This window comes from Bactrocera dorsalis, chromosome 6 (assembly GCF_023373825.1).
Source record: "Bactrocera dorsalis isolate Fly_Bdor chromosome 6, ASM2337382v1, whole genome shotgun sequence".
Taxonomy (NCBI): Eukaryota; Metazoa; Arthropoda; class Insecta; order Diptera; family Tephritidae; genus Bactrocera; species Bactrocera dorsalis.
In genome coordinates this window covers 30069060-30091016 of record NC_064308.1, presented here as the reverse complement: position 1 = coordinate 30091016, position 21957 = coordinate 30069060, and the positions used below count along the sequence as shown (strand labels likewise).

At 32.7% G+C, this 21957-nt stretch overlaps 4 protein-coding genes across 6 annotated transcripts in view; 2 read left to right on the top strand and 2 right to left on the bottom strand.

Moving 5' to 3' along the window:
- The window catches only part of LOC125779382 (uncharacterized), a 554603-nt gene that overhangs the window by 264021 nt on the left and 268625 nt on the right, over positions 1-21957 (top strand). The window lies entirely within an intron of this gene.
- On the bottom strand, positions 7197-9038 carry LOC125779518 (uncharacterized). 2 transcript variants are annotated; one of them, XR_007423287.1, is made up of 6 exons: positions 8339-9038; positions 8199-8270; positions 7957-8138; positions 7654-7866; positions 7440-7596; positions 7197-7364 (listed from the first exon to the last, which is right to left on the bottom strand). XR_007423287.1 is itself a non-coding variant. In XM_049460876.1 (5 exons), the coding sequence occupies exons 1-4, from the start codon at positions 8370-8372 to the stop codon at positions 7660-7662; spliced, it is 495 nt and encodes a 164-aa protein (XP_049316833.1). In that variant the 5' UTR covers positions 8373-9038; the 3' UTR covers positions 7197-7596; positions 7654-7659. The 2 variants fall into 2 exon arrangements, 1 of the variants encoding a protein (XP_049316833.1); XM_049460876.1 differs by having other exon boundaries at positions 7197-7596.
- Positions 12489-14666, top strand: LOC125779417 (leiomodin-2-like). Its single transcript, XM_049460768.1, has 3 exons — positions 12489-13796; positions 13860-14016; positions 14090-14666. Exons 1-3 carry the CDS (start codon positions 13664-13666, stop codon positions 14664-14666), a joined length of 867 nt encoding a protein of 288 aa, XP_049316725.1. The 5' UTR covers positions 12489-13663.
- LOC125779321 (putative nuclease HARBI1) lies at positions 14847-16440 on the bottom strand. The gene is made up of 3 exons (XM_049460600.1): positions 15968-16440; positions 15522-15889; positions 14847-15460 (listed from the first exon to the last, which is right to left on the bottom strand). The coding sequence occupies exons 1-3, from the start codon at positions 16279-16281 to the stop codon at positions 14847-14849; spliced, it is 1296 nt and encodes a 431-aa protein (XP_049316557.1). The 5' UTR covers positions 16282-16440.

Below are 21957 nucleotides of genomic sequence, written 5' to 3'. Positions count from 1 at the left end.
TACCTAATCAAGAATTTGAGGATACAGTGATTAGGGTTCCTGTTATTAAGATAAAAAAAAATATAATTTTTGCTGAATTATTAAAAATTAAAAAGAAAAGGATTAGAACCTTTATAAATGGGGTATGAACCCAGTAGCTTAATTAGCTTATCTTTTTATTGAAACTAATATTAGGATTGATTTAATAGATGTACTTTCTTATAATTAATACTATTTGTAATAAATAATAAATATATTTTGGTGTATGATGCACAAAAGTTTTTGATACTTTTAGAAATAGTTTAATTCTATTAAATATAATGAATGCAATACTAATTGCATTATTTACCCTATCAAGGTAACCCTTTTATCAGGCAATTCATTGAATGAAATTAACTTATTTCATTTGAAATAAGCTGTTTTCATCTAACTTTTTTTTTTCTATACTTATATTTAAGTTGTATATATAACTTAATTGTAAATATATATTTAAATATTTAAATAAATAACAAAAGTATTGTTTTAAAAATAAATTTTTATGAATCTAGATAATTTAAAATTCCAATATAGACATTTCCGAGAATTAAAAGATCAACTTCATATAAATAGATAAATGATTATAATAAATTTATTTTTAATATTAATTTATAACAATGTTTATAATGTTAGATTATATTATATACTAATAAATTGATAATACTGTTATTCATCTATGAATCTTAAGGTTTTTTTTTATATGAATATAGATATCTATTAATTAATTAAATATTTATATACATACAGTGGGGAGCAAAAGTGATTCCACGATCAACATTTTCATGTTTGAGCGCGCATAAAAATAGACGAATGAAGTAAATGACAAAAACTTTTTTTCTTGAATATCTAGTTTATTTGTAACAATTAGGCGTAAATAGCAAAATAGTAACAGAGGCAATCGCATAGTTATAATTCAAAAACAAAAAAAAGCGGCATGTACTCAGTTTTGCACCATCCGTGAAAAAATGAAAGAAATGCATTATTAATATTTTGTCCATAGACCCTTATTTTCTATGACCTTTTTTATACGTTGTGGCATGCTCGCAACTAGATTTTCAACAATTGTTTTCGGAATATTATTCCACTCTAGTTCAACACGTCCCCAAAGATCGTTTAGGTCGGATGGGGCTGATTGATACTGTCCGAGCCGTTGCTTCACAATTGACCATAGGTTTTCAATTGGATTGAGGTCGGGACTTTGCGCTGGCCATTCCATCACCTTAAAATTTTGGTTTCCCAGCCATTCTTTTACAATTTTCGCAGTGTGCTTGGGATCCCCATCTTGCTGAAAAATGATTTCATGCTCTGGATACGCACACTGGTCAAGAAAATTGGGAAGCTGTGTTTGCAAAATACTTAAATAATCTTCCTTACGCATAATCCCGTCTATTTTGTGCAACGGTCCCACATTTCAAAACGTGAAGCACCCCCAAGCCATTATGTTGCCTCCTCCATGTTTCACTGTTTGCTTCACGTGATGCCTTTGAAGCTTGTCACCGGGTCTACGCCAACAGTACTGTTTTCCATCCGATTGAAAACGGTTAAACTTGGATTCGTCCGACCAAATAACACGTTTCCAGTCTTCAACTGTCCAGTTTCTGTGTACCTTTGCGAATTTTAGTCGTGCCTTAACATTTTTCTCGGATAAAGGTGGTTTGTTTTTTTTCACAGCTGCGACGTAACCAATCCTAGCCAGCGCTCTTCTAGCTGTCCATCGACTTACTCCTTTATTTATTTTCTCATTTCTCATTTCATCATAAGTCGAGCGTCAGAGTCTGTTAGAAGGCGGCGGCGACCATTCAACATGTTTTCAACACAAACATTTTTTCTTTTTTGCACCTTGACTACCACTGATTGACTAACTTGCAGTTTGTCAGCAATAGTGCATGTCGAACAGCCACTCTTAGTCAGGGAAACAATACTATTTTCTTTATCTGGAGACAGCTTCTTCATTTTTCAAGAACAATTTAGAGACTAATTTCCATATTCAATAAAATGAATACAAACTTGTGGAAAAGAGTGATTCTTTGAATTATGACAACGAATAATGAATACAAAAATACATATAACAGATAAGAAAGTAAGAACAGCAAAAATATGTGCGAATAACGGATGGTGCAAAACTGAGTACATGCCGTTTTTTTTTGTTTTTGATTTATAACTGTGCCATTGCTTCTGTTACTATATTGCTATTTACGATAAATATATGATAAAGTATATATAAATAAATTTAATATTTATTTATAAATTTATTATAAAAAAAAAAACAAATAAGATGAAACTTAGATATTAATTAAATTACTAATAATTAATAGGATTTTTTTTATTATCTTATTTAATTATTATTTTATATATTAATTTTTTTTATTATTAATATTTAATATTATTAATAATGTTAGTTTTAAAATTAAGTTAAAAAATTAACAATAAGATTAAATGTAATTAATTTTGTATAAAAGGATAATTTTCATCTAATTTTTTTAATGAAAAACGGTATATTACTTAGGGGATAATTGCTGATTAGGAGATACTACTAACTCATTTTACTTTCATTCAATGTAATTTTTTTTTTTTTTGATTTATTAATGTTATTTAGTTTAATATTTATGTATATTATTATTTAATATTATTTAATAATTTAATTAATATTAAAGTTTTATTTTGGCTTTGAATTTTATTATTGATTTATTTTATATGTAAGTTTTTGCGTGTATTTTTGTTTATTTAAATAGTAAGTAAAATTTAATTATATTCTCAGTAAATAGTATTATTAATCAAAGAAATTTGGAAATAGTAATTTCATAGAGTATTGGCTAAATTTGTGCCAGCAGAAGCGGTTATACAAATAATGCAAATAAAATTTGTTCAGTGTGAGTTAAAATTTATTTATATAAAAATAATATTAAATTTATTAGGTGAAATTTTAAATTTAAAAAATTTTATTATGCAGGTTTTGTAGCTTGTAAATTTTATTTATAAACTAGGATTAGATACCCTTTTATTTAAAATGTAATTTCAATCACTAAGGTAGTAGTAGTTATGTTCTTGAAACTTAAAAAATGTGGCGGTATTTTAGTCTATTTAGAGGAACCTGTCCTGTAATTGATAATCCACGATGAACCTCACTTAAATTTGTTTTTCAGTTTATATACCGTCGTTATCAGAATATTTTATTAGAATAATAATTTTCTATAATTTTTATAAGAATTTATATTAGATCAAGGTGTAGCTTATGTTAAGTAGAGATGGGTTACAATAAATTTATTTAAACGGATCTAATTTTGAAATGTTTAGTGAAGGTGGATTTGATAGTAAAATTTTAAAGATTGTTAATTTGATTTTAGCTCTAGAATATGCACACATCGCCCGTCGCTCTTGCTAGGAAGGTGTATCTAGAATGACAATTTAAAGCTTATTCAGTAAAGCATTTCATTTACATTGAAAAGATTTTTGTGCAAATCAATATAAATTGGTCAAAACTTGCTTATTAATTTATTTTGTTTTTAAATTAATATATTAAAAATAATTATATAATTAAATGTTTTAGTAATTTTTAATGAAAAAATAATATTAATAATAGTGGATTAGTATTGTGAAAGATAATTGAAATATTTTGAAAAATTTTTGTGTTAAAAGAAAATTTAATTTATTGTACCTTGTGTATCAGGGTTTATCAAATAATTAATATATATATTATTAATCTCGATTTTATAAGAGTTAATAGTTTATTAAAGTTAATGTGTCAAAATTATTTTAAATAAACTATTAGAAATGAAATGTTATTCGTTTATAAAGGTATCTAGTTTTTTTAGAAATAAATTTAATTTACAAATTTTTGATTTTTTAGTTATTTATTTAATTGAAAAATTTATTTATTTGAATATTTTAAGGGATAAGCTTTAAGATAAATTATTAAAAATTAATAGTAGTAGTATAAAATGTATGTTTAGAATTAGCAATCATTATAAAGTTTGTTATAAATTATTTTATGAATTATATTATTTATTATATTTTAATTTATTTATAAAATTTTTTTTATTAATTAAATATAAAAAGGAATAATGATAGAATTAGTTTATTTTTTTGTTTATGTAATTTTATATGATAAGTTTGTATAAAGAACTCGGCAAAAATTTTACCCGCCTGTTTAACAAAAACATGTCTTTTTGAGTTATTTTTAAAGTCTGACCTGCCCACTGAAGTTTATTTAAATGACCGCAGTATTCTAACTGTGCAAAGGTAGCATAATCATTAGTCTTTTAATTGAAGGCTGGTATGAACGGTTGGACGAGGTATAAGCTGTTTCATATAAATTTATAGTAGAATTTTATATTTTAGTCAAAAAGCTAAAATTTAATTAAAAGACGAGAAGACCCTATAAATCTTTATACTTTATGTTGTTTAGATTTTTTAGATTGATTTTATTTTTATAATTTAAAGTATTTTGTTGGGGTGATATTAAAATTTAATGAACTTTTAATTATTTAAAATCATTAATTTATGAGTTATTGATCCATTAGTAGTGATTATAAGATTAAGTTACTTTAGGGATAACAGCGTAATTTTTTTGGAGAGTTCATATCGATAAAAAAGTTTGCGACCTCGATGTTGGATTAAGATATATTTTTAGGTGTAGCCGCTTAAATGTTAAGTCTATTCGACTTTTAAATTCTTACATGATCTGAGTTCAGACCGGCGTAAGCCAGGTTGGTTTCTATCTTTAATATATTATAATATCTTAGTACGAAAGGACCAGGTATTAGAATAATAATATTTTATATAAGGAATATGATTAACATATTATACTACTTTGGCAGATTAGTGCAATAAATTTAGAATTTATTTATGTATGTAATTTGTATTACAAATAGTACTTGTTTTTTATAGAATTTTATAGAATTTATTTTATCAATTATTGGAAGTTTAACAATTTTTTATTATTATTTTTTAAACACGGACAGTTGTGAGTGGTATGATTATTATTTTTATAATACTCACAGTAAACAATTTTTTATACTTAATATTAGTGGGTTTATTTCCCATTTAATTAATAAACATAGGCCTTACTTACAACTAATTTTATGTTGTTTCTGCTGTTGGTACTGTTGCTGCTGTTGTTACTGTTGCTGCTGTTGTTGCCGTTGCTGTTGCTACTGTTGCGGCTATTGTTGCCTTTGCTGCTGCTGTTGCTTTTTGAGTAGAATTTTGGCGGTTGGTTGTGCGATGGTTGTCGTTGGCGGCCGTGTGTGAGGTTTAGATGAAATAAGATGTTTTTGGTGAAATTTCTGATTTACAGAAATTTTTTGATTCTTTTGTTTTTATGGGGGGGCTATCAGAAACTACGGGCAACTGCCTTGTTCTTATTAAATACAATATTTTGCTTAAGCCTAGATACAAATATTAATCTTACATTCTAGGAAGTGTATCTACAATCCACTTAAAATAGGACATATGTTAAAAGTGGAAGATTCATCTTACAATCTATGAATTACATTTTGGGACCACTTAAGGCGGACAGTATTAGCAAAGTACATATAATGTTTCGATACGGACCATATGGGTCGTAAGTGTCATTTTACATTATGTATTTATGACAGATAAAGAATATGTTCATGTAATATGAACTGGTGGTATTAACTTGCATACATATATTTACATATCGCTCATTTGCTGCAAGACCGGCATAAGTCAAAAAGATCGATTCGCCAGAAAACGCGTTTAAAGTTTTCAACTTACTACAACCTTACACGGTGACTCCAACCTTATAGCCCTGACAGACGACAACGCTAATATGCATTAGCGGGCTTAATTTACATTTATTTGCGCATTTGACCCATGTTAATGCAAGTTTGTAATGCACAAGAATTCCGTGCATTTGGTTGATTTGACTAAATTTGAGTAGGCAACACTGCTCAAAAATGGCCGATTTTTGCTATTTATTGACAGATGTCCCACTTTTGCTATCAACTTTTCCAATATTCTAAACTTTTTTGCACACTTTTTCCGCATTACAATCAATTAATGCTATTAATTTCACTCTATTATCTTTTAACGTAGATAATTATAAACAAATTTTTTAAATTTATATTGATTTTTCCAAAATTACCAAAATTTCTTTTAATAATTTATCTTATTCATTTTTATTTCACTTTTTTTTTTTAATAAAGAAACAAATTTCACTACTAGCTGTCCAAATGCACAAGCCTGCCGTCTGTCACCATAAAATTTCAATTCGCATTAGCGTTGCTTAAGACGCATTAATTTTGCTCGTCTGTCAGGGCTATTACACCTCTTCTCAAGCGGAGCATATAAAAGGTACTCATATGAATTTTTCACTCAACATGAAGTATGATATAACGAACAATTCTGCAGCATTAACTCCAAAATCACGTTTTTTGAATTATGCCGGTCTTGCAGCAAATGAGCGATATGTCTCTTCATATTCTTGAGTATGTGAGAGAGCTGTATTTGTATACATTTTTCGCTGTTAAAAAGGGAGAATCAAAGAACTTATTTTTCTTCAATATTCCCTGATTGCGCATATACGGCATCATATGTCGTACATATGTATGTATGTATATTGTTTCTCTTTATATTTACTGGTTGAGTATGCGAGAGAACTGTAAACAATGTTAACATCCCTACAAGAACGATGATAATCAAATGATCAATCATATGACATTCACTAGTGACACAATTTTCTGTCACTGGCTCAGTGCAAGTTTCTATCACATTTTTAAGGGCAATATTAAAAATTTTAAAAAAACTTTTGCATACATGTGATATTGCCTTTCTTTCTTACATACTAGGTTTAACAACCTGAACAACATATAGCTACACTGCTCACTCCAACGGTGTTTAGAATAAAAATTTGTGTCATTAATGATATAAATCTCTGTCATGAATGCCTGTTATGCTTGATGCCAACATCCTGCATATGTGACTATCACATATGATGTAAATATCATGCAGTTGTGACAATCATATGTGATGTAAAATTCAGGCATGTGTGACTATCACATATGATGTAAATATCATGCAGTTGTGACAATCATATGTGATGTAAGCATATGTAAAAATTATACATTTATTAATTTAATGTAATTTATTTTATTTAGAAAAAATTAAATTCATTTTAATTCATATAATATTAATTATTCATGTTATAAAAAAATTGTACAAAAAGTAAAAAAAAATTAATGTTAATTAAATTAAAGCTTCATTTCAATTCAATTATTGTTTCCTTTTTTTCTTTAAATATGTGCGCTGCTTTAACCTATGATGGCTGAGCAGTATTGACCGCTTTATATTTTCCTCGAAACTCCTACATCTTTGTTGTTGAAACACATCTAAATTAAAAGAAAAATATATATTAGTAAACATTTTAAGTAAACATTAAGTTGCAATTATGTATATGTATGTACTTCTTAAAATGGTATCAACTAGCGCCAACTTGCATAGGGATTTCTTACTTCACCTGCCATCCCAATTGTAACCTTCTAAGAGCTCATCCGAGAAAATTTTAGGTATAACGTCAGCCACATTATCACTGGCGCCTTTCAGTTTGTGAAGGAATGTAGTCTTAAAAGAAGTAAAAGTATTGTAACTAGTAGTATTATATCTTATTTTTTAGGTTACCATTGTTTAGGCATAGTCCTGACTTTGCAGTCTATCCTCCACTTCCGCAACTATTGCTTGCGACTCCATAGGAAAAGCGCTAGCGACGTCGTCCAGCTCTTTATCAGTCACTTCGCCGGTCATGCGGCACACTGACTGCTCAACTCGTTTTAGGAGAACTTTGCATTCTCTGATTGATTTATTTTGCGCCAAAACCTCAGCCTTCTCGACAATCTAAGAAATAAATTTAGACGAAAAGATATAAATAAAGTCTTAGATTTACTTTTATTACTGAGTGTACATACAATATTGTAAAACACTTACCTTCGACTCCATCTCATTCAGTTTATTAAAAATTTCAGTTTGGTTGTGAACCAGTGACGACTGGCCTTCACTAAGCGTTTTTTGGTTCTGCAAAGTTATGTATACATTTTCTTCCAATTTTTCCAGCCTTTCTTGAATATTTTTTTGGCCCGCAATGATCGTTTTTAACGCTTCAAGTATATCTTAAATTTAAAAAGTTAATATATAGTATATTTTATTAGAAGCTTTATGTTAAAAATGACCTGAGTTTTGTTGCGTTCTTGATATTCCCACTGAATATTGGCGCCGCTCAATCCTCTCAACGATTGGAATCTCTACAAAAAAATTAATAATTTTTAATATATTTATACTTATTTCGATGAGTATTTTCCTTGTAACTTACCACCTTCATCTTGCGTCTCGAATATGTTACTCATTTGTATATAGAATAATTATAATATTAATATATTATGTTTTATGAATTATATTAGGTTAACATCATAAAAATATACAGTATTGTTAAAATGTCGTTCAACATATTGCATTTGGAGTTTGTTGCTTAACATATGAACAATACTGTATATTTTTTATGATGTTTTATATTTGTTATTATGTTTTTTATTATATTGCATTTATATACAGTTTTGGTTATATTAGTAAAACCAAAATTGTATATTAAATTTGAAAGTTGTGGAATTGAAAGTGGAATGTGCAAATCAGTGGTTAATGGGAAAATGTGTTAAAAAGATGGTGTAAAAGTGGTATTAGCAAATATTTCTCTTCGATAGGAATACAAAAGTATTTGAAATCAATGTCTTCGATAGGAACTGTTACCATTTCTTCATCTAACTCACTTGCGACTACAATCCCTAGGCCACTTGACGATTCTACAGGTTCATTAAAGTAGTTTTCAGTCTTTCTGAAAACTTTGCAGACAATTTCAGACGACTGTTGAGACTTTATGACTTTAAATACCTTCATTGGTCCTGTCAACTCACTAAAACAAAAACTATCTTTCTGCTTGTTGGGATTTAAATCAAATGATGCAAATTTTGGCACATTCTCTGAATTTGATTCAATACCCTGTTTTTCATAAAGTCTAAGATATATTTGCTGTAGAATTTTATTGGGTTTATTTACAATTTTTTTTATATTCTGCATATAGTTTTCGAAACGATACGCTGAAAAAGAATCTAATTGTCCAAACTGTTTTACGCAATCTGCCAAGTGAAGTAGTCCGGGAATATTAAAGCTAACCAATTCATCACCATATAACATTCCAAAAATATTGACGAAATCTGTTAGCATTTGTTGGGCAATATCGGCTTCGATTCGGTGCGATTTTTCATTTGACAAAAGTCGAATACTACTATGTAGCAGCAGGAAGTGATAGTATTGATCGGTACTGATACAATCTTTAAGAACGAATATACCAGAATAAAGCAAAAACTGCCTAAACTCAGTCGATTTCCAATTATGAATCTCATCTAAACTTCTAGATATGCGGCTAAACTCTGATGGGATAAATTTAGAGACATAGTTAAGCTTTTCGTTAATAATAGTATGATTGGCCTTTTTTGTTGCAAGTTTAAGTAATTTCTTTGTTACTCCTAAGTCGACTAAGTGCATACTATCAAGGGGAAACTGAGAAACCATCCCAAAATCTGATTCTTCCAAAATGCTTTTTTTGAATTTGAAATCTTCCAAATGATGCGCAGGATTTGAACGTAACATAAACGTTGTATCTGATCTTAAGGAACCGACTTTTTTTTGAAAACTTACTCTATTTTTTTGGTAAGTACCTTCCTGGCAGCATTTTGGACAACCATTTTTCCCGTTGTGTGATATAACACCTGTTACAAAAGCCCTCGCTGGGGAGTCACAAACAAAAAGACGAATGTTAAATTTTAAAACGATTGGCTTAAATCCAACTTTAATGCCGGTTGCCCTTAGCGACACGACCTCGGCACAAAATTCGGACATGAATTGATCTATGTTACTTGGCTTCTTGAACCCGGAATAGCATGCTATCATAAACGGGCTTATATTAGGGAAACCAACAACTGAACCCAAGATAGGCCATAATACCCTGTTTGAACTTTTGTACAATTTTAACCCATCAACTCCTATATCTAAATAAACCTCATTTTTCCCTTCCAAGTAGTTAAAAGGACTTGAAACAAAATAGTTTTGAATTCCTAGGTACAAAAATTCCCCCTCTTGCATTTCAGTTATATTTATTTTTTCTTTCCTTGTATTTAGTAGTGTTTTTGCAGATAGTGGCATACCATCAACACCTACTTTGCGCAATGTTTTTAGAAGATCTTCTAAAGCGATTTGCGATATGTTGTTTCTGATAGCCCACGACTTAATTTCATTACATTTATTTATTTCGTCGTTATTTTCTGAAACACTAAACCCTATAGAGGTGGACGCTTCGGGCTCAGAATCAGAACCTACATCGCTAGAAAAGCTCAAAGTATCACTAGCATCACTTTCATAATTTGCTACTACTGAACCTAACACTGAAGGATCAGGTTCCCTATTACTTACAAGGGGAATCCCTTCAAAAAACGCACTTGAACTAACACTTCCACTTTCATTTTCACTTTCACCTTTCAAATATTTTTTTATAACTTTTATATTGGACTGGAAAGTCCTTTTTTCTTTTGAAAGACAATTAGCAAAATGCCTTCTTTTCATTTCACTTATTTTTTTAATGTTTTAAAATAGATTTCGCTTAGAAATTTTTAAATTTAAAAATTTGATTTCGCTTGCTTGCACTTGTTTACACTTGTTTGCGCTTTTTTTCTTCTTCTTCCACTGTATTTTCGCGTTTAATAAGAATAAATAACGGCTGATATATGTACATACAGTGTATGTCCAGAGAACATATTGTTACGAATTTACTCTTGCTAGTTTACTTTGTTAGGTTCGTATCTCTGGATTGACAAATAAAATCAACACTGTTTAATTTAATTCAACAACTCTTTATTTCACAACTCGTCTACACTATAGCAGTTTACTCTTAGCACTGATTGATTACGTTGGCGCTGCCACGGCTTATATAGCCACGCACTTCTCGCTGATGCCGACGTGTCCTTCTAGAATATCGCGTCTGGAAATTACCAGAACATACGGCTATAGCCACGCACTTCTCGCTGATGCCGACGTGTCCTTCTAGAATATCGCGTCTGGAAATTACCAGAACATACGGCTATACGGCGCCAGACGCAAGCAGACAGTCGCGGCGCCAGACTCAGCAATTGTTTAACTAGACGAGCAGACAGTGTGGCGCCAGATGTCTACAACAAGACAAATGCTATTCCATATACCTACAGCTATTGTTCATAATCAGGGATGCATATAGTAATACAAATAACGGGTGATTTTTTTGAGGTTAGGATTTTCATGCATTAGTATTTGACAGATCACGTGGGATTTCAGACATGGTGTCAAAGAGAAAGATGCTCAGTATGCTTTGACATTTCATCATGAATAGACTTACTAACGAGCAACGCTTGCAAATCATTGAATTTTATTACCAAAATCAGTGTTCGGTTTTTTTTTTTTTTCGGACAAATTTTGTTCAGCGATGAGGCTCATTTCTGGTTGAATGGCTACGTAAATAAGCAAAATTGCCGCATTTGGGGTGAAGAGCAACCAGAAGCCGTTCAAGAACTGCCCATGCATCCCGAAAAATGCACTGTTTGGTGTGGTTTGTACGCTGGTGGAATCATTGGACCGTATTTTTTCAAAGATGCTGTTGGACGCAACGTTACGGTGAATGGCGATCGCTATCGTTCGATGCTAACAAACTTTTTGTTGCCAAAAATGGAAGAACTGAACTTGGTTGACATGTGGTTTCAACAAGATGGCGCTACATGCCACACAGCTCGCGATTCTATGGCCATTTTGAGGGAAAACTTCGGACAACAATTCATCTCAAGAAATGGACCCGTAAGTTGGCCACCAAGATCATGCGATTTAACGCCTTTAGACTATTTTTTGTGGGGCTACGTCAAGTCTAAAGTCTACAGAAATAAGCCAGCAACTATTCCAGCTTTGGAAGACAACATTTCCGAAGAAATTCGGGCTATTCCGGCCGAAATGCTCGAAAAAGTTGCCCAAAATTGGACTTTCCGAATGGACCACCTAAGACGCAGCCGCGGTCAACATTTAAATGAAATTATCTTCAAAAAGTAAATGTCATGAACCAATCTAACGTTTCAAATAAAGAGCCGATGAGATTTTGCAAATTTTATGCGTTTTTTTTAAAAAAAAAGTTATCAAGCTCTTAAAAAATCACCCTTTACAACTTAATACTACTTTTTGTAACAATATGTTTTTAGTTTCTCTGACTCTACACTGTGTGTATATCAGCTATTTCAGTTTTGCACGTGTAATCATAGCCCGAAAGAAAATAATCTGTATCGTCTCTTTCTTACTTGTGGATAGGTATACAATAATTTCTGAAGTCTATGCATTTGTGTTAGTGAGAAAATTGCTATTGTGTTAGTTTCTATCATTCAATTCTTGTAGGGATTTCACAGCGTGAATTCTGTGGTTGTGAGGTGAAATCTTTACTACAATTTTAACAAATATTCGCTGTCGAACCTGCACCTTCTCTATGCTTTAAGTTCTCTGCATTATCCACATTCGTCGACAAGATATTCGATTCTACGCGGCGCCACGTCAACATTTTTTACAATCGCTCAGCAGTCCGGTTCACGAATCATATTCGTACATTCGTCTTTCGAATATACATAGACAACTTTATATTTTTATGTAGTATATGTTAAATAAATTGAGAATCTTTATTTAAGTGCAAAAGTGGTTTGTATTATTATCAAATTATTCAATACAATTTATGAAAATTTATCACTATTATATGTTAAGTTTTTTTTTAATATATTCTGATAGCTTGTTATATACATATGTAATGAGGTACAGATATAAGTATGTTCATATCAAACATAGGAATTAATTAAAAAAGTAGGCCTTATTTTCCAGTAACTACAAGAATTACTTTGTAAAAGTAAATTAATTAAAATTTATTCAACTAAACCTGTACTCATAAATATGCTCAAAGCATATTCATATGAATAAGTTATAGCCAGTTATACGTACACATGTATTTGGTTATATGTACATACATATATGTACATGTTTACAGATACATTGTTTACAACCTAAGTGCAGCTAATAGGCTGGTTAGTGAACAACGCAGAATCGTGGGTCGTGTCAGCTGGGACGACCTATCTTATGGGCGCGCAATGTAACTGAACAGTGAAAAACGCTACTCCCGTTGACGTTGACGTGACGTTGACATGAGAATCTGCGACATTTGGATTTTTGCCGTCGCAAACGTCTCAGCTGATTGCTCTCTCACAACGCAAGGTTGCCAATATCGATATACTGCAGTAATTATCAACTTTTATAATTCAATCTGTTCAATATGTTTGAAATTTTCTTAAAATAACTCAAAATCAGAGTCGAATGCTATTATTTATAAATATATAAACTATTTTTAATAGTTTGATTTTAGTTTTGATATTTTATATTGTAAAAAATTGTAATTGAAAACAAAGATGCGCTCAAAACTATATATGCGTATTGGGCAATGGCAACATTGTTCAAATGTAAACAAGCGCCATTAAAACAAACGTCAAATGAAACATTTATTGGATTGATTGGATAAGTAAAATACGTGTGCAAATCAATAAAAATGGAAGACGAAAGATTAATAGCTCTAGTTGAGGCTAGAAGCGAATTGTTTAACAAGCGCAGTCCATTTTATAAGCTACAGTCAAGGAAGGATGCTTTGTGGGCTGAAATAGGAAGGGAATTAAACGCAAGTGGTAAGTTGCTATGTTATTTACAACTGTTTATGTTTTTAATGATAATTAATTATTTTTATAAAGGAGAAATGTGTCGCCGAAGATGGCTGACACTTCGCGACCGGTATGGGCGGGAAGTGCGGAAGGCTAACGCCCCCAGCGGCAGCGGGATGGAGGTCCAAAGACAGTGGCATTTGCTGGACGCGATGAAGTTTATTCAGCCACACATTGTACCACGGCCGTAAGTTTTAGTATATTAATTGAATATACATACTTATATTTGAAAAAGTATTAATAAAAACTTAAATTTACAGGATTAGATTCTCACAAAATATTTGTGAAATTGAACAAAGACAGTTGCCGATTGCAACTAAAGACAGTGGTCTGCAGCCACATGTCCATGTGCAGGAGGTGGAAGTGCCATCACCGCTATGGCCGAAACCACTAATAGTATCCCTGCCGTCGCCATCTCCACCTGTCGCCGTGGTGCCATCTCCACCTGTCGCCGTGCCGCCATCTCCACCTGTCGCCGTGGTGCCATCGCCTCCTGTCGCCGTGCCGCCATCACCGACTGCTTCCTCATCCACCTCGCTTCCCTCACCATCCTGCTCTACGCAGGTGGCTACCCAAAAGGGCAGAAAGCGAGGTCAATCTGAGCCAACTAACAGCGAGGTTGACAAGAAGATGATGGAAGCCATTGACATTTTTAAAAACAGATGGTCAACGCAAGCCATCATGCCGGTCCAACAACAACAACAATCAACAAGTCCGGCTGTGCAATCGTTCAGCACTTTAACCGTGTCCATTTTAAACAAAATGGATGAGGCAAAGCAAGTTAGGGCTATTGAAAAAATGTTGGAGGCTGCGTTTGCAGTGCAGAGGGGAGAATGATTTAATTAAGTTAATTTAATAGTATACATATGTATATAAATGAATTTTTTATTTTTAAATTATTATTTTACTTTTTCTACATAAATATATTTTGTTCATTAATTCTTATGGAAATAATAATTCTTATGTAAATAAAAAATGAAATGATCCCATGAACGAAAACAAAAATGGTATTTATTTTTAATAAGGTCCTCCAGGAGCATATGGTCCTCCTATAATAGAGTCTAAATTGTTCTGGAATGGTACAGATCCTTCATTTATAAAATAGTTAGCAAGTCTCTCCCGTAGGTTAAACGCAGTTGAAGGACCTCTACGCACCGAAGTTCGCATTGGTCGTAAAGTGTTGTTTTCAGTTTCCCGGCGCCACTCACCGGCATGAACAATGTTATGTTCTTCCACTCGATCTACATAGTTCTCCGGACAATACCAGCGATTGTGATCATTCAACATTATAAAATTGTGTAAGGCTATGCAAGCCAATACAATTTTTTCACAATTTTCTGGATTACATTCAATCGTTGTTTTCAAAATTCTCCACCGAGCAGTCAATATACCAAAGGAATTTTCTATGACTCTACGAGCGCGTGACAATCGATAATTGAAAATACGTTTCGTGTGTGTTAGATTAGCTCCAGGAAATGGGCGCATTAAATTATTTCGTAATGGGAATGCGGCATCTCCAACGAAAAAGTAAGGAAAAGGTTCCGGGGTCACGTCAGACAGTGGCACAGGTGGTGGCAAAGGCAGAGTGTTTTGTATTAATGCATGGCCAAATGGAGTAAGTCGAAAGATTCCTGCATAAATAATAACAGAAATGCATTATATTATAATGTTAATCAATTTAATATACGGTACCTCCGTCACTTTGACTTCCATAGCTGCCAATACTAACTGCTGTGAACGTATATTTCGCATCACATACAGCCATCAAAACGATGCTAAAGAATTTTTTATAATTGTAAAACATCGAATTGGAATTGGTCGGGCACTTAATTGCAACGTGCTTACCATCAATTGCACCGACACAATTCGGAATGTTCCACCTATTATAAAAATCTTTTGCAATGTCCTTGTATTGAGACTCTGTTGGCTTGCTTACATAAATTGGGGAAAGTAGCTGCCAGATTACTTCACACGTCTCTAATATGATTTCGCGTACTGTTGACTTTCCCAACTTATAGCTCCATGCAATGCTCTGCACCGACACGCCTTGTGACAAATAGCTAACAATTGTAAGAGAAGTACATATGTATATACATGCATACGCATATTAATTCGCAAAACACAACAAATCAACTTACAGTAATACCAACGAGAGCCTTTCTTCGGGTCCAATCCGCTGCCTTGGCTTCTTCAAGGATTTCGATATCAAATTCAGAAGCAAATTATAAACGTCCGGCGGCATCCTTGTATGCAAAAAAAGTTGTTCTGGTTCCCTGTTTTTCATTACCAGAAAAGTTTTTATCTGGTAACCGCTAACGCCCCAGTTTTGATTGATTGGGCGAATTTTGTACCTTCTCGTTCGTTTTTTGTTTTTATACTGTTTATATAAACTATATAAAGAGTATAATTCGCACAATTCTAAAAACATTTGATCACTATTGTCCACTTCCATGTTGCTGCTGACACAATTTTTAGAATTGTATGAAATGTCAAACAAATGAAATGTAAACAAAAGAGAACAGCTGATTTCTGCGTTTTTACCACGTTTTTGACTGTGCACACATTTTGCCGATAAGGAAGAAAAAGGAAGGAAGGAAAGAAGCGTTTTTGAGTGTTTCTACTATAAGACAGTGGTCGGCATGAGAGGATCTGTCACTGTGTTGGTGAGCACGAAAAAAAAGTAGCCCACTGAGAAATTGGAATTAAAATTAAGCAAATTTTATAAATAATTAATAGTATAATGAAAATTAATAAAATGTCTTTTAAGGATATATTCCCTTTTATCTTTTAAAGACTTGGAACATAAAAGGCACCAAAAGCATTTAATATCATAAAATATTTCTCGCAGGGCATATTTGGTTTTGCGCTATAGTCTTACGCGATGTTAATTCGTTGCTGGCTCGACAACTGGGGTTGTCGAAAAAATATCGATACATCGATATATCGATATAATTTTTTCAATGTAACAATATTTTTAAGCGATATTTATTGTTTCGATATATCGAGGTATCGATATAATATTATAAGTATTGAAAAGGTATAAAAACGGTATTTTTATGATCAAAAATTTCTAAATACTTTTTTATACTAACTGTTTAATCCAAACAAATACTCCTCTACATTACTCTCACAAATTACGTAAAGTAATATTTAGAAGCGTAATGCAGAGGATTATCAACCGTCCCAACTTCACTCAACAGGCGAAAGAGGAGAAAAAGAAAACATCTTTTCCCGCGTTTTTTACAAAAGGATTGTGGGCACACTGTTCTTCAGAGTTAGGTGTCATACGAGATCTGATAATATTGCTTACCCCATTTAAGCAAGCTACTGAAGAAATTAGCGGCGATCAGTACGTGACTTCAAGTTTGGTGATTCCCATTGCAAACTTACTTCAGAGAGACCTTGAACAAGTAAAGCTTTTCACCGAATTTGGTATTGCTGTTCAGAAGAGTTTGCTAAAATTAGTTATTGCAAAACTAGAACCACTAGAGCGACATTTACATCTGGCCAAAGCAACAATTTTAGACCCACGCTTTAAGCGTATTCATTTTAGTTCAGCGCTAGCTGCTTCCACTGCAATAACCGAACTGAAAAATTCCGAAAAATCTTCGCCGTCGTTGTGGTCTGGACATGAAAAAATTATGATAGATATTGCTGCAGCTTCAGCCAACTCTTTACTTTCAACTTCAACCAGTGATGGTATGCCTAGCGAACTAAATCATATCTAGATCAGCCTATAATACCCAGAAAAGAGAATCCAACAAAATTCTGGTTTGATTGTCGTCATTTTACCGCAGTCCTTTCTGATATAGCTCTAAAGTATTTGATATCGCCTGCGTCCTCGGTTTCCTCGGAGAGAGTGGCATCTGTTGTGAATCTCGCAGTACCCAATAACAGAAGTCGGCTTACAGCCGATCACGTAAATCAAAGAGTTTTTCTTATGTCTGTATCAGATAATATTGGTTTGATTAATAAAAAGTTAATGTTTTAATTGTTGTTCTTGATTTATTAAAAATTATGTCTATTGGTTAGTATTTATCTAGTAAGGTAAGATGATTAAAGTAGATTAGGCCAAATATTTTTTTTTTCATATCATACCGATATATCGATATTTTTAAATAAAAATATCAATGTCGATATTGATATATTCAAAAATTACCGATACAATATATATCGATACTTTATTCCATTTCCGACATCCCTATCGACAACGACTGAACGATAAAGCGTAAACGTACGTGTGAAGTTAGTTTGCACAATTGTGCTAAAAAATGCCGACCTCTGAGCTAAGACAACATAAATATTTATGTATAGTTATAAGTACTAGTTGTAGATAGTCACACATGTGTACAAATACTTTTAATTATCAGTACAAATACAAAGTTCCAAAACCATTAATATTTCCATTCCTTTGTTAGAAGTAGATAGGTACACATAAGATTTGAAAAACAACTGATCTGCGCGTCGGTATTAGCATAAGTAGTATAAATGGAAGTAGTTTGAAAAAGAAGAAACAGAATAAAATTGACCACTGAGCGAAAAGCACGCGTTATCTCATTTATTTAATTGGCACCCAACGAGTTTTTGTAAGTCTGTTCCCAAAATCCTTATGTCAGGATAATAGAACAGCAGAAGAACACCCAAAAAAAAAATCAAGTGAAGACGAAAAATCGTGCACCGGGGGAAAAAATAGGTCAACAATCCCACGCCAAGGACAATCGGGAAGGAAAAAGAAGTGTACAATTCCACGCCAGGACAACGGGACATGAAGCTGTACTTAATGTAAGCATACCTATTATCTAAGAGAATTGAAATTGTACGCTAGGAATAAAATCCAATTTTGCCAAATTTTGTGAAAATAAACAACATTTGTGACAAGCGAAAAAATAGGTGTAAAATGTCGTTAACCGCAGAAGCCATTACCGATTTGGTTACTCCAATCACTAGAGCTGTAGCGAATCAGCTGGAACAGCACGTATCTGAACAGATTAGGCAGGTGCAAGCTAATGTTGACGCGTTGAATTTAAATGTTGCTCCACCAAAAGTTTTGAGGTACGAGTACATAGAGATAGATACAAATATCCAATGCGATATTGGACTCGATGTTGTGAAGACTGTACCCGAGTTTTCCGGTGAGTCGGTTCGATATCCATCATGGCGACAGTCTACAAAAGCAGCTATGAAGCCTTATGAAAAATACTTAGGCTCAAATAGGTATTATCAAGCCATAGCTATAACAAGAACTCTCCACTTTTCGACAGGGAAGACAATGCATTACGGACTATTACGATTCAGCAGAGAAGCATCTGACACTCCTTACAAATAAAGCAGTTATGCAATATAACGGGGACAGATAAGCCTTGAAACTTCTTAATGAGAAGTTTAGGAATGATGCCTTACGTGTTTTCATTTCAGGGTTAAATCGACCCTTTAATGATATTTTGGGGTTGGGTTTAGTTTAGTATCTCATTTTCACTGCTTATTCCTCTTAAATACGTGCACGGATTTTTTTAAATTTATATAGCACGGATAGCCAATGGGTTTGGTTTAAATGTAAATTTATTGTTAAATGTTAATTTGTTTTTTTAGATATAAGTAAGCAAAAAACGCACATTTTCACACTGCTTGCAAAAAATTTAACCAATTTAACACACACACGTTCTTTGAAATATATTTAATTGAATTAATGATAAATTATGGATTTTAAGTTGCAATTTTATGTACAATTTAAAAAATAAAACAGCTTTCAATTACGTGTTTTATTGTTCCTTGAAATGTAAACAAAATTACTGAATATGAACTGTCAAACGACGAAGAAAATAAGCACAAAAGGAAGACAGTAATAACCCAACGAATCAAAATGGTAGGTCGCGCGATTTTTTATTCCAAATTTTCGCTTGCGGCGCTTGTTTCAATGTAGTATATTATGCTGAAAATATAATCAAAATTTGGAATAATAAATCGCGCGATGAAAACCCAATTTTATTATTTAGGGGGTCTTGTATAAATGGTTGGTTGGGTTATCTTGGTACTTCAACTACTTGTATGCATTATTACCGATGCATATACAATTTTTAATTTTCAGTGTTTTTATTATTTAAATAAAGTGGATTTCCACTTTAATTCATGGAAATAATAAAAATAACCATTTTCAGGAGGCTGCCCTAGAGCCCCCCGTTGTCCTAGGGGGGGAAGGGTGCTATTATTCTAAAGCTCCATTCATTACCTTTCAAATAAGGGGGGTAGCAAGCCCCCAACCCCCTCCCCCTTTGCGCAAAACCTCTTCAAAATGGGATACTAAACTAAACATTCCCCATATTTTGTTTTCAAGTCGCCCGGCAGATTTATCAACCGCTTTAGCCTTAGCACAAGAATTAGAAATGAATCAACAACGCTACACATTTGCTAACGCATTCGCAAATAGAAATAGTGGTTCTTACCGAATGTCTCATCCTCAATATCGCACGGCACATAATCATGAAAGGACAGTCTTGTCACAACCACAACCAGAGCCTATGGATGTTGATCCCAGCTTTTCTCTGCTAAACAACACGCATAATAATAGGCAGCAAACGCGTTTAATAAATTTCAATCGTTCTAACTATAGAACAAGATCAGGAAATCCCCAAAGACAGAACAATAATAATAGACAAAATAATTGTGGTCAGCATGTGAATCATTACCAAATATATGAAAGTGAAGGAATGAAGAATACTTCCAAGGATAGTCGCACTAAATTTTTAAATAACAATTCTCAATTGCTGCATGCGTTAATTAAAATACGTAATGGAAAAGAATTTAAATTACTTATTGACACAGGAACAGCGAAAAATTATGTATTTAACCATGAATTTCTAACGTCAATCAAAAAACTGGAAAACCTTTCAGTTTATCATCCATTAATGGTACCACAACTATTTTCGAAAAATGTCTGATAGAAGTATTTGGTACAATAACAGAATTCTATATTTTAAAGGATCTAGAAAGTTTTGATGGAATTATAGGATTTGATTTCCTTAGGCAAATTGGCGGAGTTTTAAATACAGATACAGGATATTTGAACTATAATAATAGCAGCGACCAGATAAGTTTTTTGGAATGTGTTCAAATTAATACATTGCAAACTATTGTCGAAAATTTTCCGCCCAGGGCAAACCTAAAGTTTCAAAATATGTTGAAATTATATGAAAAAGTATTTGCAGACCCAGAAGAAACTTTACCGTATAACACTAAAGTAGTGGCGACAATCAAAACAACAACTAGCGAACCTACTTATTTATTCGAAATCTTATACTTATCAAATGTCTGCAACAAAATTTGTAAATTCCAAAGTCGAGTCACTTCTCGCTAACAAAATCATACGCAAAAGTCGCTCTCCCTATAACAACCCAGTATGGGTTGTAGACAAAAAAGGAATTGATGAGACAGGTAGCAAAAAGTAACGGATGGTAATAGATTTTCGCAAATTAAATGAAAAAACTATTCCTGACCGGTATCCAATTCCTGACACAAATGTGATTCTGACGAATCTTGGAAAATCAAAGTATTTTACAACGATCGATCTAAAGTCGGGATTTCACCAAATTTTTCTTGCTGAAACGGATCGAGAGAAAACAGCCTTCTCCGTGAATAACGGCAAGTATGAATTTTGCAGGTTACCCTTTGGGTTAAAAAATGCTCCGAGTATTTTTCAGAGAGCGATAGACGACATATTGAGAGAAGACGTTGTCATGTTTACATTGATGACGTAATAATTTTCTCTCCCGATATTGAGACTCACATATACGATATAGAGAGTATCATTAAAAAACTGCTGGATTCCAATATGAGAATAGCATTGGAAAAATGCAAATTTTTCAGAACTAGCGAAGAGTTTCTTGGTTTTGTAGTTTCCGAGAATGGCCTTAAGACAGCTGACGATAAAACACTTGCCATCCTAAAATTTGACGAACCCAAAACTCTTCGGGCATTACGCTCCTTTTTAGGACTGTCAGGATATTATAGGAGATTTATTCGAGATTATGCGAAAATTGCAAAGCCGCTAACGGAAATATTAAGGGGAGAAAACGGCCATATAAACACGAAGCATTCAAGTAGTAAACAAATGACATTGTCAAAGGAGGCTCAA

Bases quoted from the DNA above. Each gene is read 5' to 3' on its own strand.
- LOC125779518 (XM_049460876.1), bottom strand. From the start codon at position 8,372: ATGAGTAACATATTCGAGACGCAAGATGAAGGTG. The intron at 8,271-8,338 runs GTAAGTTACAAG...ATTTTTTTGTAG, and splicing joins CGAGACGCAAGATGAAGGTG to AGATTCCAATCGTTGAGAGG. The intron at 7,867-7,956 runs GTAAGTGTTTTA...TTTATTTCTTAG, and splicing joins TGAATGAGATGGAGTCGAAG to ATTGTCGAGAAGGCTGAGGT.
- LOC125779417 (XM_049460768.1), top strand. From the start codon at position 13,664: ATGGAAGACGAAAGATTAATAGCTCTAGTTGAGGCTAGAAGCGAATTG. The intron at 13,797-13,859 runs GTAAGTTGCTAT...ATTTTTATAAAG, and splicing joins AAGGGAATTAAACGCAAGTG to GAGAAATGTGTCGCCGAAGA. The intron at 14,017-14,089 runs GTAAGTTTTAGT...TTAAATTTACAG, and splicing joins CCACACATTGTACCACGGCC to GATTAGATTCTCACAAAATA.
- LOC125779321 (XM_049460600.1), bottom strand. From the start codon at position 16,281: ATGGAAGTGGACAATAGTGATCAAATGTTTTTAGAATTGTGCGAATTA. The intron at 15,890-15,967 runs GTAAGTTGATTT...TACAATTGTTAG, and splicing joins AGGCTCTCGTTGGTATTACT to CTATTTGTCACAAGGCGTGT. The intron at 15,461-15,521 runs GTACCGTATATT...TTATTTATGCAG, and splicing joins TGGAAGTCAAAGTGACGGAG to GAATCTTTCGACTTACTCCA.